This window comes from Polypterus senegalus, chromosome 15 (assembly GCF_016835505.1).
Source record: "Polypterus senegalus isolate Bchr_013 chromosome 15, ASM1683550v1, whole genome shotgun sequence".
Classification (NCBI taxonomy): domain Eukaryota; kingdom Metazoa; phylum Chordata; class Cladistia; order Polypteriformes; family Polypteridae; genus Polypterus; species Polypterus senegalus.
Window position 1 is genome coordinate 26,490,369 of NC_053168.1, and position 21,858 is coordinate 26,512,226.

Below are 21,858 nucleotides of genomic sequence, written 5' to 3' on the forward strand. Positions count from 1 at the left end.
AGTATTGGAATCGTCCAAAAATTCGATTTAGAGATTTTGATGAATATCGAAATTTTAGACCTCCGAGTCTGAAAGTACCATTTTTGGAATTATGTCTGTGTGTGTATATATATAAACACAACAACCTGAGTATGCTTTCACTTAGGTCAACCAAATTTTGCATACAAGTCTTAGGTGCAAAACGTAAATGTTTATCAACTTTCAGCTATTTCCGCTAACCGGAAGTGGTACTACTTTATTGATGCAGCTGCAGAGTCCGATTTATTATTTTAAGTAAATGTTTTCATATGTATTAAAACAAACAAACCAGGAGTACTTTAACTTAGCTTATCTTTTTTGTTAAATGGCTGAGCCACTTTCTTAGAGTAATCTGCAAGTAATAATAATCAGTTCAATCTTCTCAGACACTTCCTGGCGGGAATACACAATAGAAGTTTGCCATTAGCCCAATCTATGATGGTAAAAATAAATTAATAAATGGGTCCAGGAATTGGATGGATGGATAACTTATAATCAAACATGAAACATATCATTTTTATGATACTTATTTATCAAAAATTAACCTCTTATTTTAGTCATAATTAATATGCTGTCTTATCTAAGAAACATATACAGGCTGGTCCAATTCTAATTATGCAGATCCAGATTGTCTAGATGACTTTGATTTATGCGGGGATGATTCCAGTTCGTCGCGAAGGCGATTCTTCATGTCGTCAGTTTGCACACTTCTCGATGGTGCGGGATTTTTTGGGTGATTTTCTATGTAATAAACTTAATAAGTTAGTGTAATGAAAATTGCATAATTAGATCTGGACCATCCTATACATTGGTATGCTGCATTATGTGCTCACATATAATATGTGTTAAATAATAGTAGCTTCAAACCCTTATAAACCGTAATGAGAAGTCACAATGCCCAGTCACTCTAATGTAATATTTGTATAGCTCTTATTAGGTTTATGAAATGGTGTCTTCAGTTATTTAGCACTCTGAATGTTTGAAAGATGTGACTTTGTTTCAAAACTAAAAGACCAAATCCAGTTTTAGTCATTGGAACTTTTTTTTTTCATTAAATGTTTTTTTTAGTTGTTCTTTTTCATTTACTTTGCTTGGTGTTTTGTTTGTTTTGGTGGAGTCGTTCATGCAGCTACTCCATGGTTTGTAGGTGCTGTTATTTGGAGTCACAGACATGGCGAAAGGAGTGTGAAGTCTCCGTAAAACTCTGTAAGCAGGCCCAAACTCTGATAGACCTACCCGGCAATGGCCTTTCTACCAACCTGATTGATGGCTTTGGCCTGCTCAGTCCCAAAATGAGAAGCTGGCTTTCAAAGTTCAAAAAGATTTTAAATGTTCAAAAATACATCAGAAATGCCTTACATGTGTGATGGTAACCATACATCTCTGGTTTGTAGACAAACCAAAACAAATAATTTTTATAAAATGAATTTTCTAAATATTAATAAAAAAAAATAATAGCAAAAAGGATTTGCTTTGATCAACATAAAGGCAGAAGGAGGTCTCAGCAGCAGTGATGTCAGGATGGCCCCGCCTCCTGGGGCTTCACCCACAAGATACAAGGAATGGTGGAACATTTAAAGACACTATGCACAAATAACAAATAAAAAGTAAACCTAACAGAAATTATATAAAGACTTAAAAACAAAAATTATTAAAGAATATCAGTAAAACAGAAAATACACATGAACCACTGGATACATCATGGTGGCTGAAACACAGTAGGAATCCTTGCTGGTAACCGTTTCCTTAGGCCCGTTGCTGTAATAGGCCTTGGTGTTTTTCAATAATCAGTCATGGAAAGAAAGGCCATAGTGTTACTTGAGACTCTTAACCAGACGTATGTTTTAGTGTGCCATTGTAGTTTGGTCTTCTGCTTGTGTCTTAGCTTTAGTGCATATTTGTTCTAGCTTTTTATGTGTTTATTTTTTCCACTTACAGGAGCCGAATATCATTGCCAAGCATCTAATTCCAGGTTACATAGATGACTTAAGCTCTTGCAGTCTCTCCTATAGGATAGAGATGTAGTTCCTTTTTGGTTTTTTTGGAGGAGTAAATAGGGACCTGCTAGGGTGGGACATTACTGTTTTGCTTTAGTACTTCTAGAGTGAATGAAGTCCTTTGCTCACCACAAAATGATCCAACCCCACCTTGTCCAGTATGATCATTACTAAGGTGTTTGTGTTAAGGATATTTTAATGGAGCCCTGGGTTATTGTGAGCAGATCGAGAATAACTGCTGGGTGAGTGTGACAATCAAAAACCGTTATCAGGAACAGCTAAGGGTCAGAACCAGGAAGACAAAAACCACAGGCAAATAAAGTTCAAGGAAAGCTATAATAAAACTAATACTAAGACCTACTTGATTTAAAAAGCTAGCTGACAATAAGGATGGTTGTAGAATATTTTATCTACCAAGAAATGAGAAAGGAATAGCCTGGCAGCCATATTTATACTATAATGTCCTGTGATGTCATGAATTAAGGTCACATGGTCGAATCTAACAGGGCTGCGTGTAATAAAGAAAAGATCAGAATTATTTACCTTTTACATGACAACTCCAAAAATTACACAAACACAGGAAATAGATTCCTCAAATACAAACAAACCTGAAGACAAAATTCACAAATTATGTCAGTGTGTAACTAATGTTCTGTACTTTTCTTTTTTTTTTTTTCTCCTCTCTGGTGGAGGTTGAACTCTGTTTTGTTGTGTTTTGTCATCTCTGTTTCTATTTTATTTTTTAATATTCTGACTTTTTTTTCCTAGTTTGGCTTGGTTATATGCAATGAAATTTTCTTGATATAAAATGAATAAAAAAAAATACTAGTAAATAACAAAAGAAGCGAGAAAGTTACAAAATTCAAAAAATACATGAAGAAATGTTACAAATGAGAAGTGATGTTTACAACTTAAAAGAATATAGGCTGATCCCCAAAAACATAAGGCTTCTTACAGCATATAAAGAAGTTGTAAAAATGAATTTAAAAAGCTTGAAAATATCTGTTTTACTGGAAAATTTTGAATGAATATTCTACATCTTTAAAGTGGTTAAGGCTAAACCTGGGTTAAGGTTAATTCATAAAGTTCTAATATTTCTTTATATACCATTAAAGTTCTGGTAAATGGGCCTATTTATTTCTGAAGAATGAAATAAAATGTTATAAATTTGATCTTTCTTTTTATACAGCTTTTTAATGGTAATTTGTAAGTGATCAGATATTAAGATTTAAGCTAACTGAGTTTAAGAGGGGATTATGATTGAAGTGTTTAAAATTATCAAAGCAGATCCAGGCTGTTATTTTAAAATTAATTCTGCTAAAAGAATACAGGGACACAGGTTGGGAACTTGTTGACGGCAGATTTCACACAAATATTTGAAATTTGTTATTTACGTAACAAACCACAGACTCGTGTACCAAACTACCTAGGAGTGCGGTCAATTGTGGGACTTTCAGGACCTTCAGATCTCAGCTTTGCACTATTTTGGACAATTTAGATGAATATTTTTTGGCCTAAATAGTCTGTTTTTGACACAACTGTTCTACTGTTGTAATTTAGTAAAATACTTTTAAAATAAAAAAATTAAGATTTTTAGCTTCACTTAGTTTTTACTGTAGTTTTATTGTAATTCCAATGTTGGCTACAATAATTTTTTGTTCTGACAGGATGATATGTGCTATACAGATAATATGGCTGTTTTGCAGATTTAAAAAGTGCTTTCAAGTTCCACAAAATAAGAGAAAAATGTACACTTACTGTACAATGTTGCCATTCAAATAATCATAACTCCCAATCCAGGCCATTTCTTCATTAAAAAAAAAGAATTTAATATATAAACATTTTTGGTCACAATATAACTTTCTCAAAAACCTTTCAATGTTATGTATTTTTCCACAAACAAATTCTGCACTCAAATAATTGTTTTTACCTTTTATTTCTTTTAGGGAGTAGGACAAGAAGGACCGCCTGTAAGTATTTAAATTGAAAACAATATTTTAAAGGTTGCAAATTATGAGATCACAATAATTGGTCAAGTGATGAAAAGACAAATAAGCACCAAAATGGAGAAAGTAAAGGATAAAGACAGATGATAGTGTATATAGCTGACCACACCAAGGAAAGAACTTGTAATGTATAAAGTTTGTGAAGTTGGCTGCTCTGTTTGTTCTCAGCACATTCCACAATGATGGAAGTGGCCGTAATTCGTATTACAGACAGACCAGTTCTCCTTCACTTCTGGTTTTAGCCGTCCACAAAACATTTTTGAACTACCTGACTGACCACACCTGAATATGCTCATATCACTACATTCTATTGAAAACTGATTATTGTGGAGTCCCTGGCATAACTGAGCAAAATTCAGCTCCATCTTCAGAAATATTCTGGATTGTATCAAAAGAATCCATCATTATTCTAAAAATATTGGTGTTGATGTTAGAAAGAACATTAATTTTTAGTCCTATTTCCTGATATTTTATCCTGCCACATTGTCATCTGCACCCTGTGCTCATTGTCTTTTATTATATCTCCTGTTATAACTACTGTAGCTTCCAGCGTATTAACTTACATATACCTGTAAGGGTTCCACTGACATAGGAAAAAGAAAAAGGTTTTACTGTGTAACAAAATGGCGCTATATCAAAGCCTGACCCGACACAGACAGACACGGGAGGCACACTTTTTAAACAAATAAATGTTTTTTATTTATTCTTCACCACGTGGGAATCGCCTTCCCTGTTTCCCACAGTAACAACACAGTCCCAATAAGCACTGAAAAACACACACTTTTCTTCCTTTCCTTTCCTTTCCCTTCCCTTCCCTTCCCTTCCCTTTCCTTTCCTTTCCTTTCTCCTCTACGGCAAACATACTCACTCTCCTCATGACTCTGGAGTGGTGTCTGCTGCTCCCTCATATACAGTAGTTCACACGGAAATGCTCCAGGTGTTTGATTAAGCATTTCTGGCAGCACTTCCGGGTGTGGCAGAAGAACTGCCCATAAGGACTCAGCAACTCTTGCTGTAGCACCCCCTGGCGGTGCCTGCAGATCCCAACAGGGCTGTATTGAACTCCAACTCCCATGAAACCCTGCAGGAGTCTGCAGCACTGCTATAACCCAGGGGGGTTGCCATTTACCGTCCCAAGGGAGGTAACACTCCGTCCACGCTTGTTAACTACTGGAAGAACAAGATCCACTGTTGAACTTTCCGAAAAATAGGATCAGAGAGATTTAGCATGAAAACCGCTCATGGTGCAATATTCAGCCTTAAACAACAAATCATAAAAAATACGTTGGCACAAAAGGCTTATTTCTGAATATTCAAAAGCTGAATTACATCTACAAAGAGCCAAAAATGACCACTTGCCTGACTTGCTCCAGCCATTGTCAGAGTAAAATAAAAAGTACACCATGATGCATAAAATAATCGAGGAGCCAAACTACAGGTTAAGGAAATAAAACTACAAAGATGGTGTAAAGTCTCGAAAAGACCAGAAAAACCTGAGATGTTTTGTATTTGTACACCTCTGCTGTTTTTATTTGGATAAAGTGTTAGGATGTCATTTAATATTTCATTTATTTTAACGTTTTCTGCACAGATTTCCTAGTATTTTCTCACCCTTTCTGGATGCTACAGTATAAGGATTTGATTTATTATGTTGTTTTTGGTATCGACTCTTCTTTAGCATTTTTGAATTATTATTTTGTTTTGCCGCTGCCATTTTTGTGTACTTATGGCTGCCAAAATTTGTGTATATATTTCTTTGGTTACAACCTGGATGTACTTGGTTTGTAACATCTTCAGGGTGACAAAATAAAAGGTCATTGCTTGGGTCACATCTTCATCTGAGATAACTTTGTTATTTTTTACAGTTGTTTACAAGTTTTCGTTCTACTTAAGTTATCAATTTTTGGCTCTTTTCTAATAATCAGAAGGTTGCCGGTTCAAATCCCGTAAATGTCAGAAGTGACTGTAATCCGTTGGGCCTTTTGAAGGCCCTTAACCTGCAATTACAGGGAAAACCTGGGGGTTGGTGGCAGGATTGGCACTCTAGCCATCATAAAAAAACCTCACTTTGATCCAGTGTGGTACTGAGGTGTCACCCACCACACTCGTGTCCCAATCTAGGTGGTTCGTTTTGTGGTGGATGCGGCAATGTGCTGTAATCAGCCATTGCTCCCAATCATTCTCTACTACGACTTTTAGCTATTTGAAAGTTTAGTGATTCGAATTTTTTTGATCTTTCGGTATCAATCCTTGCTTGTTTCCTGACTGTCTCTTTTTCTAATCCTTTTCTCTTCTCATATCCTAATTGTGATCTTTCTATAACAGAGTCACTAATTAATATGTGTCGCCACAGGTACTTATGCTTGATAAGCAAAGTGGTGACCTTTGTAGTAATGTCAGAGCAGCATGAATATCTAGAGAAGACCGCAGGTAGCCCAGTCAGCAAAAAACCTGCAAATACTATGAAACCTGACCATACTACTGTATTCTGATGACATAAGCAACTAAACCTCTGGTATTAACTTACAAAGTGGTGATAGTCACCACCAAGCAGCATACTGCTTACCTGTATACCTATGAGACAGCTTAGATCTTCAGATACTGGGGTTCATTCTGTCTAAAGGCTTCACAATGGCAATATCATATAACAATATCAAGTTGTGGCTCTGCAAATAGATGCTTCTCTACTACAGAACCCTTAAGAAAGTTCTTATTAGGTGCAACAATCCACCAAGACCTCTTCATTAGGTTCCAGTACTTACAATTGTTAAATCAAGACTAAAAAAATCTCTTTTTCACTTTTCACCTAAGATATTGTCCAGCCTGCTGTCATTACCTTAAATTAACCTTTCTCTTTGACTGTAAATGAATTTTCTGTTTGGAAGTGCATTATTCTCTGTTCTTAATTTCATGTTCTTTCAGTGATTCTCTTGGTGTTTTTTTTTCCTGTACTGTTGGTGCTACGGTTTTTACTTTACTTTAGTCATAAGTTGACAGTTTAACACTGTGTTTTACTGTCATTTTGCTCTGTATAGCATTTTCTCCTCTCAATGAATTTAGGTATCCAGAAATGAGATATAATGAAATTTGAAGACACCTGTAATAAAACACCGGTAACACATTGCTTTACGTACTACAAAAATGCCTCAATTACTCATTTACTCTTAAGTATCAAGATGTTAACAATCACTTCTTTTGGTCTTCATAACACTCACAAAGCATCAGTAAAGTGTTTATTCATTCCTGCAATGTGACCTGCTAACAAAACATCATTATGGAGCGGTCTGAGGGGGCTCAATTAAGACATATTTCTCTTGATATTACATATTTAGTGTAAGACCTGTGAATCCTTTGTGGAAGGTAGCCCGGACACCAACACAGACAGACACAGGAAGTCCCGAACACACACATTTATTTATATTAAAAGTCCCGCACACAACACAGTGCCCCTGCACTAGGGAATCCATTCCCGGGAATTCGGGAATCCCGCATTTCATTCCCGGGAATCGTGGGCTCCCGGGGATGACACAGTGCACGGGCATCTTACATGTGAACGGTTTTAGAACAACACTTATTTTTAATAAAACTACTGCAATATGTTGACACAAATAAAAGACTAACCTTATCTACATGCAGTTCATGCTGTCATATAAGTACATATATCTTTAGTTGCGGTAATAAGAGTGTAGAAAGCACAACGTCCTCATTAGTAGCGCAGTCGTAGTGCTGCTGCTTTCCAATAAGGAGAGTGTGGAAGATTGTGGGTTCCTCCCTCTGTGGATAGCGCTTTGAGTACTGAGAAAAGTGCTATATAAATGTAATGAATTATTATTATTAACGTGTCCAGCGTGCGGTCATCCAGTCAAGAGTGCACCTTTGTGCAGAAGTATGCCAGCCGCTGGGAAAGCACGCTCTGCCTCCACTGAAGTAGGCGGCACAATCATCAGATACTGATACACTTGTTCTAAACAACACCCGCGCTTGCCGTTGCTCTGAAACACCGCCATTTCAGCTTTTACTCATGCATCCAGTTTCTTGTCATCATTCAGTGATGGCAAGTTTCTTGGCACAGATAATGTGGATGCAACAAACTGACGCATTGCAATTTCAAGTTGCTGTTCAAAGCTATTGTCTGATGAAATGCAAGCTGCAGCAATGGCGCCACCTTAATTATTTTCAACTATAACTCTGTTATTTCTTGATCGACTTTTACACTTTTACACGCTATTTATGCAAGCTTGGCCATTCCCGTTTTCCCAGGAATTACAGCAGTTTCATTCCTGGGAATGCGGGAATGAAAAATGTCTGGGAATCCCAGGCTCCCGGTAATCGGGATCCCAGGAATGGATTTCCTACCCTGCACCAAACACCCTTTCAAAGTCCGGGCCTCTTTCTGGTCCTTCTTCCACCGACCTCTACTCCTCTTCTCTGAGCTTTGTCTTCTTCCTCCCGACTCCGGCTAATGACTGGAGGAAGGCGGTTTCTTTTTATATCCACCCGGATGTGCTCCAGGTGCCCTCTGAGGATCTTACTGCGGCACTTCCTGGTGTGGCTGAAGTGCTGCATGTGCACCCGGAAGCACTCTGGGTGTCCCTGGTATTGCTTCCGGCAGCACTTCCGGGTGTGGCAGAAGTGCTTCAATCCAGGGCTCCTCAATCCTCCGGACGCCCACTTGTGGTGGCCACGGGCCCCAATAGGGTTGAGCTTCCATGCTCGGTTCCCGTGGCCCCCATACAGACCAGGGTGGCTGCCCTCTCATGGCCCAGGGGAGGTATAATCTCCCTCCCAGTCCTTCCAGGTGTCCCGGCTGGACATAAGCCCCCAACCGACCGCCACACCTTCATATTAACAAGACGTGTTACCATCATGTCAATATGCCACACTGCACAGAGATGAATGACCTTTCTACTGGTATTTTATAAGTGTATAAAGACCAAAAGAAGCCTTTGATAAGGTCTTGTTACAGAACATTAAATAAGTGATAGATACATTTTTGCAGTTCCTAAACTAAAATGTTACCAGAACACCTCATTATGTCATTAGAGTTGTTTGCTAGAATATGTCAGAGCACATTTTGTTATGGAGTATTAACTGAGACCTGTAGTATATTTTGAAGTCCGATTTTGATGTCCTAAAATAATAATAATTATATTACATAGTAATTCCTAGCTATCATATCAGAGTTAAGTGAAAGAATGATAAAGATCCCTGAATTTCTTAGTGTGTGGCACAGATCACAGTAGCCAGCTACAGATGTTTACTGCCTTATTTTGCAAAGTTATTGATTGCTTACTGATGTTATCATTGCAGTGACAGATTAAGTAGACTTTCTTCCAGCATATACATGGACTGAGTGTGTAACAGCAGACATTGTTTTATACACTGATATCAGAAGTGTGTCATTAAGCATGCTCAATTGCCAATATATGTTTTATTTTGTTATGTGTTGTTTAATTGAATTCACCCAGTTTAGGCATACAGGGAGCTACCCAAGTTTTGTATCATATGTTGCTTATTAAGTGAATGATCTGAGATGTTCTGTATTTGATGCAAATAAAATGCCTGCAGAAATGCACTATGTACATGGAAAAACCTTAATGTATAATTCTGCTATTACTGTTATTAATGCAGTTCAAGGATTGACTTCATCAGTATTTCAAAAAATAACCAAAGTAAGAATTCCCTGAAATAATATAAAGTTTGGAAATGGGTAGATAATATTCAGTCAGCATCAGGAAATATCAAAAGTATTTACAAATTATGACTGCATGTATCTCAGACATAAAATTGAAAGCATTTTTGAAACTAAAAAATCATTTGCTTAAACTTATCACAGGTTAAAGTAATAAATGACACCATAGCATAGTATATATTTGATTCTTGCATTTTTGATTATACTCGAAATTTTGAACTGTCACATTATTGTTCTTTCACAGGCAGTAAACTTGTATTTAGTATATTGATGGGTACAACATGAATGATAAAAAATGTAACAAATATAAAGAAAACTGCATTTTTAGACTCTGCAAAACAGGGTCCATGTGGACATTTTGGTGAGTAAAACAAAACTAATAAAATGTGACGAAAACTTAAAGTTAATTGCTGAAAAGCTAACACTGATAAAGAATGAAAAACTAATACTAAAAAATGGTGAAAAACTAAATAAAAAAATAATCAAAAACTAAATAAATATCTTAAAAATAGAAAAATCAACATTTGTCCCATGTAATGTCTGAGTCACTAACTTGGCTCTCCATTGTACATGGACCTTTCTATTGAACATTAATACCTTTAACATGACTTTTTTTTATCAATTCTGCTGAAAGTTGTCATTGCTTGTTCACTTAAATGTGACAGAAGCATTCCTAGAAAATGGATTTAAATATTGATTTTCTCCTTTTTATATGGTGAAATAAATGCTGCTAAACTTCTTGGCATTAACAGTAAGCATCTCTCGGGCTTGGGTTTTCTATGTAAATACGGTTATTCCAAAGTCCTGCTTGAATAAAGAGATATGGAGCAGTGAGCCTGAATACTGCTCAGGACTGTGTTCTGTTGTGGTGTGAAGCCTTAAACTTAACATGCACACGTACCGGTCCCGGTACATAACGACGATTGGACGACGTCACAGCCATGTCACAGCCATGTGTGCATGCCCCTCTGTCATGCACCTCGACATACTACACATCAAATGAAAATTCAGAGTCTCGTCTTTCTGATGATATAAACCATTTTGACACACAACAACCACAGCACTGACACTAAATCCTTTTTTACAGAGAAGTAAATACTTTTAAGAGCTGACTTTTCCTACCTTTGACTACCTTTGAAGGCTCTCTGCAAGTCAAACATCAATATTTCCAAGCAATATTGATCTCATTCTGTCCGTAAGGCTCCAGGGAATATAATCCAGTAAAACGATTAGGTCCAAAACACACGATAGATCCACAAAGGGACAAAAACTCCAGAAAACGTTTCTTAACTTGAAACTAGCTCCGACATTTTTTTTCATTTCAATTGGTCATATCAGACGTAATTTGTTTCTGTCAGCAATAACCATGCTAAAGCATGTTACACGAAAGTGTTAGCTTCTGATTGACACCTAAGTTGGCCAATTACGAGGGGTCTGGGGGCTGACTGGCAGCTCGTATAGCCAACGAGTGTCACAGACAGCTGAATAATGACGCACAACTCCAAACCCTGGTAGAATCTACCAGTTTGATTGGACGCTTTGAGTGACACTCCAAACTTACAGCCAATGAGCAGCTGAGCACGCCGATATGCAACTTGCTATACCAACTTGTAAACAAAACCGATCGGAGCTGCGCGAAGCTGGCATTTGTGCCAGTCTGCAGACTTGGTGCATGGTTGTTTATTGTGATTTCACCTAGTTTTTTCGCATTTTAAATATGGATAAACGTACAGATAAACGTAAATACACTCTCGATTAAGTCGTAGAGGCATGTAGGCGGCGTCACAGTGATCAATCGGACAATGGATATGTCTGAGGCAGAGAGCGACGTGTGACACGCCCTTGTGCTTTCTGCCTCCTAACGATTGCTACAATCAGTGGCACATGGAAAAATGCTGAGCTGTGTTGTAACAGTTTGTAAAAAATGTATATAGTTTGTGTGCATTTTATTAAAAAGAAAAGTAAAAAATAAAATATATATTTTTTTTTGGCCCATAAGACTTGTTTTGACTATTTTTATATTGAAATGTGTATTTTTTATTGTTTTTAGTATGGAAAATGAATTCCCATAACTAATAGAGTGACACTGTATGTAGATATAGATTCCTTTAGGTGTAAGCTTTCAGTAGAGCCCTCATTGATATACGTGGGTTGAAGCATTCAAAAGTTATTACACTTTTTCCATACGTTCCAAAATGTGGATAATGGATAAACCATAGGTCCCTCTAAAAAGCACCTGGACATGCCCACATAAAAACTGGTGTAAAAATGTCATTTTTACAGGTATTCTTTTCAAATTTGAAATGTGAGTAGTCAACAAGTTATTCTGTTGGTACATAGTGTGTTTTTGTCCCCACCTACCTACTGCAGCTATAGAGGCCTTTATTTTCACAATAAAACTTAGGCGAGAACAAAAAAATTAATTTTTTCTGTGAGTTCTAATGTGCATAACTTTTGATCAGTCACACCTACAGTGATTCTGAAACTAGAGAATGTTACCTTTACAAAGGGACCAAACATGTGTTTATACTCCAGATAGTTCAATAACAGCAATGATTCTAATTTGGAGAGGTCAAATTACAAGCGATTTAGCAAAAATGACCCCGCTTGCTAAGGGGTTATGCCAAAACATACAGTGGTGTGTTAATGAGAAGCTGTAAATCCAGTTTTAGAACAAACTAAAAACTTAACTATTATTTGAATCAAGTGACAGTGATGACAATGTGAATTAATTATCAGACATTGACAAAGATAGTAAAACGATTGCATATGGCACTGTATGATCGAACCACCATGATATGCCTGGTGAGTTGGGTCGCATGAAGGTTCATTGTAGTGCAAGTAGCTCCGTGGCAAAAAGGCAAAATGACTGCAATCAAATAGAAGGACAAGAAAGATGTGAATTCCCTAAACACTGTTTACAATGCAGTAACTGTGAATGCTTACATCAGGGGACATATTTAAATCACTTAACCTTGCACTGTGCGGAACAGACACTGACGTTCTCTCCTCCCATTTGCAAGCAAAAGAAAAAAATATCATAAGAAAAGTATGCAAAGAAACACGCTTCTACTTTACTGGCTGTGCCAAACCATATCACACAAAGAACATGGACTAAATCAATACTGCATCAATACAACAGTGGACACTAGACATGCCTTTCCTACTGTACTTCTGTTAATGTTTTGGTATTTACATGTTTCTGTTACACATAATAACATTTTCTCTTGTTGAAAAAAATACAGCGTTTTTGGCTTGTTTTCCTAGAGAAATATATAATGCCAAGGAGACTACTAATGTTTAAAAATGAAATCAATAAAATTTATTAATTTTGATTTTAGGGACCTCCTGGTAGTCCTGGCCCAGCTGGAGATCCTGGAAATTTAGGCCCTGAGGTAAAAGAATGAACAAACAATTCTTCAGACGATTAATATTGTACGTGTTATATCAATGTACTGTTTTTGTCAAGGCAAAGAGGCCTGTATTACTGTTCTTACTTTTCTTAATCTAAGTCAAATTATTAAATTATTGCAAATTATCATGTAAAGCAAAATATTTGTGATAGCTCAATGCAAAACCTTGTTTTCATGCAACTTCTGAACAATAAGTGATTTATAAATTTTGTGATAGGGTCCAGCGGGTCCACGTGGTCCTCCAGGCACACCAGGTCTTCAAGGTCCTCCTGTAAGTGTGTTTTTGTTTTTTCCCATAGTTTAAAAGTATTTAAAAACATTCATTATGTTATTGGGGTTGAAAATCTACTAGCTTGTGCACTGTTTTATACATAATATGTAAAATCAAGAATTTTAATCAATTAACATTAACCTTTTAGTATTGCTGTTACTAGGTACTGCCCATAAGAGAATGAAGGGTAAAAAGTAACTAAAAAGTACATATTACTCAAATTTCATTATCTTTAAACTTGTTCCGTTAAATAACTGTTGTTTGAACTGGAAGAATCTTTGGGTAGAATGTTTTTATCTTTTTCTTCTGGTGTAATGGATGTCAAATTGTAAAAAATACACGTACTCCAGAAGCAATGTGGCTCCCCTAGGTGTGGCATAGTGCTAATACAAAAACAGTGAAGGAAAAGCCTAATTAAAGAATAAGTTAAACGTAATGGTCAGGAATCTAATCAAAATTTTTCTTTTGAAAGCTAAGCATTCTAACAATCAAACCACCACCACAACTTGCATGGGGGTGCATTTCTCTTCATAGGTCGATCATGCTGTATTACTCCTCCCTGTAACTCTGACACAAAGGCAAACAACACTGAATGCTGAAAGGCTGCAGCTACCTTGGCGTCAGACCCTTCCGCATGGTCTTTAGTAAATAACATCCAAAATATGCAGAACACTTTGAAAAACACAATGATGACAATGTTGATAAAAACCCTAAATTGATTTACCATATATACTTGCATATAAGTCGGATCTTGAAACCCAAAAAATCGATCATAAAAATCAGTCCCCGACTTATGAGTCTGTTCAAAAATACGACACTTAATTTCTTTTTTTACATCTTCTTGCCTTCTCCAATCTCGCGCCAGTATCTCAGACACATTCGATTTTGTTGAAGCAGCGCTGTTACCAATTTCTTTCGCCACTTCAATGACTTTTAATTTAAAACCAGCTTCATATTTTCTTCTGATCAAACGCTCCATCATAGATATGGGATGCTCTACGATAAAGGTGTATGAGGGTGTAAGATACAAAGACACAAAACAGTGCAAACATCGCTTCAGAATAGTTTGGGTATTACCATGTGGTCACGTTGGCACATTACATATAAAAAATGGCAGTGTGTTCCGTGGTCACTTTCTCAGGTGGGCGTTAGCATATCATAATCTCTTGGACCAATAGTGTGAGTTTTCCGCATTCGACTTATACAACCAATATTATAAAATACTGGAAATTATACTGTAAAATCAAGCTCCGACTTATCCGTGGGAGAATTTAAACGCAAGTATATACTTGTAACATACATTCCAGTGCCCAGTTTTGACATTCCTGGAGTTAAGTGTTTAATCATTCTGTGTCATTTGTCCTGGTGTCCACCTCTTTGAATGTCAACTGCCATTGCTGGAACACAATTAATGGTGTAAACTCCATAAAAAGAGCAAATTACAAGGAAAATGGCACAAGAGTTATGTTAGAGATACGGCGAAAGTAAGAATATTTCTACATTTATAATGAATGAAAATCTCACACTACTACTATGCAGAACCGGAAAAAAATAAGATAATAAAACAGTGAGATTAATTAGAGGTAAAATGACTCACTGATTTTCAAAGTGGTTCGAACAAAACCTGCAACAATAGGGAATCGTTTGGACTTAACTTGGAGACCACTGCTTTAGATACAGTATATTGAAATTACCAGTATAGATGTTCCAAGTTACCTTCATGTCTAGTTTCCTCTGAGTATTTTCTCCTTTGTTATATTACTGTCTCAGATTGGTACATTAGTAATAAAATTTGAAGATGTTAAAAATAATGTTGGTAATAAAAGCAAATAGTATAATACAAATATAACAGATGAAGTAATAAAGATAAAATACTAATATTATTATTAATGATATTGATAGAAATCATAATTTTGAAAGTAAATATACGAGGGTAAATGAAAAGGCAATTTGAAAATTACGCAGTAACCACAATGAATAGACGCTGATGCAATACAACACATCGCGATGACTTATGGAGAGTTCAAACACATACAGCGCAGCTTAGAAAACATATTTTGTTGTTTATTTGTTGTTTCAGAGAGATGTTGTCTTACCTGTCTGTCTGTAACATCGGTACAAGATGCAATATGTAATTTAATATTTGAATAATAACTGCATTGTTATTAACTTAATGAGTCCCTTAACTTGATGATATCTGCCACAGTTCATTCTCTTAAGCAGTCATTTCTGTAAATTCAACTGCAAAAAGCTGAGTACAACATTAGAAAATTACACACATAGGGTGTACTGAAGTTGTGTTATTTTGTATTTATCCGCCTAGTTTATGATTTTGCTTGATCACAGCTCACTTTGGTTTACTTACAGTGATTTGATACAAAAGCCTTGTGTGTATAACTCTTGAGAATATATCAGAAACATTGTGATCGTTCAATATGTTGCAGGACTACAGTGTAATTTATCACAAAATAAAATGGGTCTCAAATATTGTTATACACAAAGGGAAATCAAGGATGTTGTTCCAAATTGTCAAAGAAACAACCCATTGTCCTCAAGCAAAAGAGTTTGCAGGATTGGAATCTGGCAGGATTTCTTTATTAGCATTTATTCACTACCTGATTGGATACGACAATCAAACATGCCTATGAAGTTCAAAACATTATGCATTCATTTCATATTGCATATTTCAAGGTGAAAATAAAGATTTCTGGAGGACGATGCAAGATTGTAATTGTAAATTAGTACTGGCTTGATAGCTGCATTGTTCTTCTATACATTTTCAACTATACAGCTAGAAGGTTTATTAGTAGATGACGGTAACACAACTGAGCTGCCATATTTCATTTCAGGGTCCACCTGGTACCTTTGCTGGAGATGGAAGTGGAGAATTGGTAAGAATTAAAAATCTTTAATCATGATGGACATCTTGTTATGGGCAGATTTATAAGATATGTCAAATTTGGTCAAACTGTAAAAATCAAGGCTTGTTTTGTTTGATTAAGCTTTGTTTTTTTCTTGAATCTTTTACAATTTCTACTTTAACATAGCTAATTGTTTTACATCACACAAATAAGAGGAAAAAAATTCAATACCATCAAATAATTGTTTATACAAATTTTTGGGTCAAATAGCACAGTGTATTACATAATGCACAGAATCATATTATACCTTGAATGTAATTTTAAAATGCTGAAAAGTTACATAATTTTGTTATAGAAAATCAAGCAACTTACAGAACTAGTTCATCGTCAAACATGAACAGATTTTGTGTCTTTTTTTTATTATGATTATTTATTTATTTATTTTTTATCAGTGCCCAACATCCTGTCCAGCGGGTCCTCAAGGAAATCCCGGCCTACCAGGACTTAAGGTTTTCTTCTTTTCACATATTCTACAATTGTAATCTTGCAGAAGCATGAAAGTGAAAGCAACACAAAACAAAAAAATCAGTTAATAGCTGGTAATGTTAATACGCTGTACTTGCCCTTTCCCACTTTTCCATGTTTCCTCACAGTCAGTCTTCCATTCAGTTTTAATGGACTCAGTGTAACTATTATAAATGTACAATATGTACTTTGATAATACCTGCTTTACACTGTTTGCATTTTCAATAAGTTAAACCAGTATATCTCCTGTGCACATTAACTGTACTGAACCAACACGAGTGAATATGTTCAAAGTTCAAATTAAGGCTAAGATCCAGAAATGAAGAAAGTTCATGTAGTTTCATATCCCTGGTACATGATTTTCAATAAACACATACATTTGTGTCTTAAAGTCAAACCCATGGGACAAATAAATAGCAATGTCACATTTCATTAAGAGCAAGTAAAAATGACAGTAAGGAGACCAGGGTTTGTGTCCTGGGACCTTCTTGCTTGCAGTTTGCATGTTCCCCTCGTGTCTGTGTGAGTTTTCTCTGGGTGCTGACCAAAGACACGCAAAATAAGTGAACTGATGACGCTAAATTGGTCCTAGTGTGAGTTTGGTGTGTGTATTCACCCTGCGGTGGACTGGCACCTGGTCTCGAGTTTGTTTCTGCCTTGCACCCTAAGCTGGCTGGGATGAACTCCAGCAAACTCCAGGGTCCCCACACGTAAACCTGGTCTGGATTTAGCAGGTTAGAGAATGAACTACGTTTCCTTCACTATTTTTTTCATTTATTAAACACACTTATTTCAGTACAGGACCATGGTTAGCAAGCCAGCAAGCATCCTATAATAAAACCCCCACAGGCACTAAGAGTACATGCAAAATCCACACAGATAGTGACCAGACTTGACATCGAACATCCTGCTCAATAGACAAACAGTAAATAAAATGACACGAGGATGGAGTGTCTGTGCCATTGACGGAGAATACAGGCACTGAAAAGGCTACAAGACAGCTGAAAACAAAAGTCCTTTAGTTATTAAACAATATGTTGTTTCTACCATGACTCCACCCAGAGTACATAGTTATGAAAAATGAGAGACTGGATGAATAGATACTTTCTGAAATAAGTGAAGCTGTTGACCATCAGGTAATCCAGATTTGAACTCAGTTTTGTGAAATGTTCTGAACAATATATCTTTCTTACTACGTATTCATTGTCTCTCTTTTTTTAAACCTACCAGGGGCACAAAGGCAAGCAGGGTGAAAAAGGAGAGCCAGGAAAAGATGGGCAAAAGGTAAGGTTTGTCTTTTGTTAGACTTTCTTTTTGTACATCGTATCATGTCCAAGAATTCTGATAATGTAACAGTACCTTTAAATTCAAATGTCATGTAGAGCTTTTTGCATACATCTGTCACAAGTGGAGAAATGCATCAAAAGGAAAAAATGTTATCCATTTTAGATTCTAGCTTTGGGTAGCCACAGAACGAATGACATGAAACATGGCATTTTAAACTAGGAGCTATGCGGCATTTGATGGTTTCAAGCCAGGAAAGAGCACCACAGATGTGATGTTTGCTCTGAGGGTGTTGATGGAGAAGTTTAGAGAAGGCCTGAAGGAGTTACATCATGTCTTTGCGCACCTGGAGAAAGCATATGATAGGGTGCCTCGAGAGGAGCTGTGGTATTGAATGAGGAAGTCGGAAGTGGCAGAGAAGTATGTAAGAGTTGTACAGGATATGTTTGAGGGAGGTGTGACTGTGGTGAAGTCTGCGGTAGGAGTGGCAGATGCATTCAAGGTGGAGGTAGGATTACATCAGGTATCGGCTCTGAGCCCTTTCTTATTTGCAATGGAGATGGACAGGTTGACAGATGAGATTAGACAGGAGTCCCTGTGGACTGTGATGTTTGCTGATGACATTGTGATCTGTAGTAAGAGTAGGAAGCAGGTTGAGTATACCCTGGAGAGGTGGAGATATGCTCTAGAGAGGAGAGGAATGAAGGTCAGTAGGAACAAGACAGAATACATGTGTGTAAATGAGAGGGAGGTCAGTGGAATGGTGAGGATGCAAGGAGTTGGCGAAGGTGGATAAGTTTAAATACTTGGGTTCAACAGTACAGAATAATGGGGATTGTGGAAGGAGAAGTGAAAAAGAGAGTGCAGGCAGGGTGGAATGGGTGGAGAAAAGTGCCAGGAGTGATTTGTGACAGACGGATATCTGCAAGAGTGAAAGGGAAGATCTACAGGACGGTACTAAGACCAGCTATATTATATGGGTTGGAGATGGTGGCACTGACCAGAAAGCAGGAGTCAGAGCTGGAGGTGGCAGAGTTACAGATGCTAAGATTTGCATTGGGTATGATAAGGATGGACAGGATTAGAAATGAGTACATTAGAGGGTGAGCTCAAGTTGGACGGTTGGGAGACAAAGTCAGAGAGGCGAGATTGCATTGGTTTGGACATGTGCAGAGGAGAGATGCTGAGTATATTGGGAGAAGGATGCTAAGGATAGAGCTGCCAGGCAACAGAAAAAGAGGAAGGCCTAAGAGAAGGTTTATGGATGTGGTGAGAGAGGACATGCAGGTAATGGGTGTAACAGAACAAGATACAGAGGACAGAAAGATATGGCAGAAGGATGATCCGCTATGGCGACCCCTAACGGGAGCAGCCAAAAGAAGAAGAACTATGAGCTCTTGTTTAAACTAAGGATTTGGTGCCAATAAGTTAAATATTTAAATACTTGGAGAGACAAAAAAACAAAAAAATACAAATCAGTACTTCAGAATTCTTTTCCTAACTTGTTGTTTAATCAGTTTATTTATGATGTCTGCTTTGGCGACTGCTTGGATCCAGTTATGGTTCCAATATGAATATCCACTTTAGCTGTATTGTATTTAAAAAGCTGCTTTGCTGTTTGCTTTTTCCATTATTAAAGTGACACCTCATTTTGATTTACTAATTAAATAACAGCACAAGATATCTTAGCAATGCTTTCTTAATTGAATATGTTGCTGCGTTTTCCCAAAATTACCAAAGTTCTGCAGCTTCAACTCAAAAAAATGGGATTCAACAAAAGCCTGACACGCAGAAATGATTCCACAGACAAAATATCTTGGTTTTTGAAAGTTTAGTTAAGTTTCTAAGTTCTAAGCTTAATCTTGTTACATCTCAAATCGTTACTTCTTACTTAACATTTCTGAACCATTTCAAAACGGTCAGAAAACTGTATGCTTATCCCATTTCTAAGCTTAAAATGGGTCTTTCAAGTCCCTCTTTACTGGGACCTGTTCCAAACAAACAGAGCTTATTATCATACTGTTACTCAGTTATAGTAAGAAGGTTCTATCTCTTGCTAACTTATAGGGGGAAAAGACTATACCATAAGCTATGACTATGAAAGGAACTTATATTCTATACAAATTAAGCAAACATTAATATGAGTTTAACTCAAAACTTTAACTTTCTAAGATTGGCTCTTACAGAATATTTTCAATGTAACTGAAATATGATACTTTCAATAATATTTAAAGTTAACTGATTCCATGTGTTTATTAAATTTGTTTGAATTTTCCTTTTAACAAGTTTCCAGTTGTGCTTTCATGTCCTTGCAGATGCACCAAACCTAGTTATTCTCTTCAGAATTTTTAAATGAAGTTAAGCTTTAATTTGCAGTAAGTTAGGTGGGTAGTTGAATTAACTTCTGAGATTTGTGCTGACACTTATGCCATTTAAAGCCAATTGATAGAACTGCTGGGGACACCATAACTATTAGCTATTCACACACTCTTGAAGGACTGAACTATCTCATTTTATTTGTTAATGTTTTAAACTGTAATAATATTCAGGATGTTACTTCATCCAGTCTATATGTGCCTTATCATTTTTCTGAGGTTAAAAATGACATACTGAGTAACTCTTGTATCTTGGATTCTGCCATGGCTCAGATATGTGTGCAGCAGAAATGTATCAACTATTATACAAATAAACATAATTAAAAACATACAATCTATTGATTCATTTTGATGACATACTAGTTTGTTTAATGACCCTGACCAGATAAATAAGGAAAATCCACCTTTGACAAAACAAGTGTAAATCAATATGGCACAACAATTTCCCAATTTTCTAGCATCTGAAAACTACCCTGGCTCCCTGAATACATAAGTAGAAGAATGCAAGTATGGAAAACTGACGGAACCTAAAATTGTTCTTGGGCACAACTGTGCTGCTAGTATAACTAGTATTTGTATGTTCTCCTCATGGCCAAATTTGTTTTTTTTTTCAGCAATTTTATTTTCTTCCCATATAAGAGTGGCATTATTTATTGACACTGAAGGTGGCCCTGTGTGAGTGAGCTTTGGTGTGTTTCTCAGCACGTGCAGTAATGGACCTGTCTCTCATACATCATTGGCTCCGGCCTTGTTCAAAATGGAAAATAATGTTCTCGATCGATGATTGTGCTTACTATGAAATGTTCTAAAAATATTGACTGAAGTATTATCAAACATAATCATAATAAAATGATTTTGAACGTTTTCTATTTTTTTAGGGTGCACCAGGGGCTTCAGGACCACAAGGCCCTCCTGGAGTTGCTGGAGATCAGGTTAGAATATCTATTTTAATTTTGAAAAACATATTGCTATGATACAATATTATTTTACTTTCTGAGTATGAAATAAACCGTCAAATTAACACATTTAACACTACAAGGCATACAAGCACTCATGAGTCAAATATTAAAAGTAATAATAATAATATGCTAAAACACTATATTAGATCAAAGCTTTCATTTGAAACCATGACGTGTTGCCATTGCTTTGCCATTTCTGCAAGAATAAGTTTGGTATGTTTCAAGTCAAAGTTATTTCCTCACTAACATACATGCAATACATGCATTTGCAATGCAAAATTGTGTCCTAAAATTAATTGCTTTCTATAAATGAAAGAAAATATTTTGCCCGCACTGGCACTTTATATTGTAGTCAATGGGGCATGGAGGTAAAGCTTAAACACTTTACAAACACATCCATTGTTCAAGCTAAGACAGTTGTCTAGTATTAATCTTCATCTTGTGATTGCATACACAT

At 36.5% G+C, this 21,858-nt stretch overlaps 1 protein-coding gene across 1 annotated transcript in view; it reads left to right on the forward strand.

Moving 5' to 3' along the window:
* LOC120515855 (collagen alpha-3(IX) chain-like) overlaps positions 1-21,858 on the forward strand; it is a 161,033-nt gene that overhangs the window by 91,307 nt on the left and 47,868 nt on the right. The window contains exons 13-19 of the mRNA XM_039737189.1: positions 3,962-3,985; positions 13,055-13,108; positions 13,344-13,397; positions 16,247-16,288; positions 16,711-16,767; positions 18,014-18,067; positions 21,321-21,374. Of these exons, the coding sequence (XP_039593123.1) occupies positions 3,962-3,985; positions 13,055-13,108; positions 13,344-13,397; positions 16,247-16,288; positions 16,711-16,767; positions 18,014-18,067; positions 21,321-21,374 (339 nt within the window). The remainder of the gene's footprint in view (positions 1-3,961; positions 3,986-13,054; positions 13,109-13,343; positions 13,398-16,246; positions 16,289-16,710; positions 16,768-18,013; positions 18,068-21,320; positions 21,375-21,858) is intronic.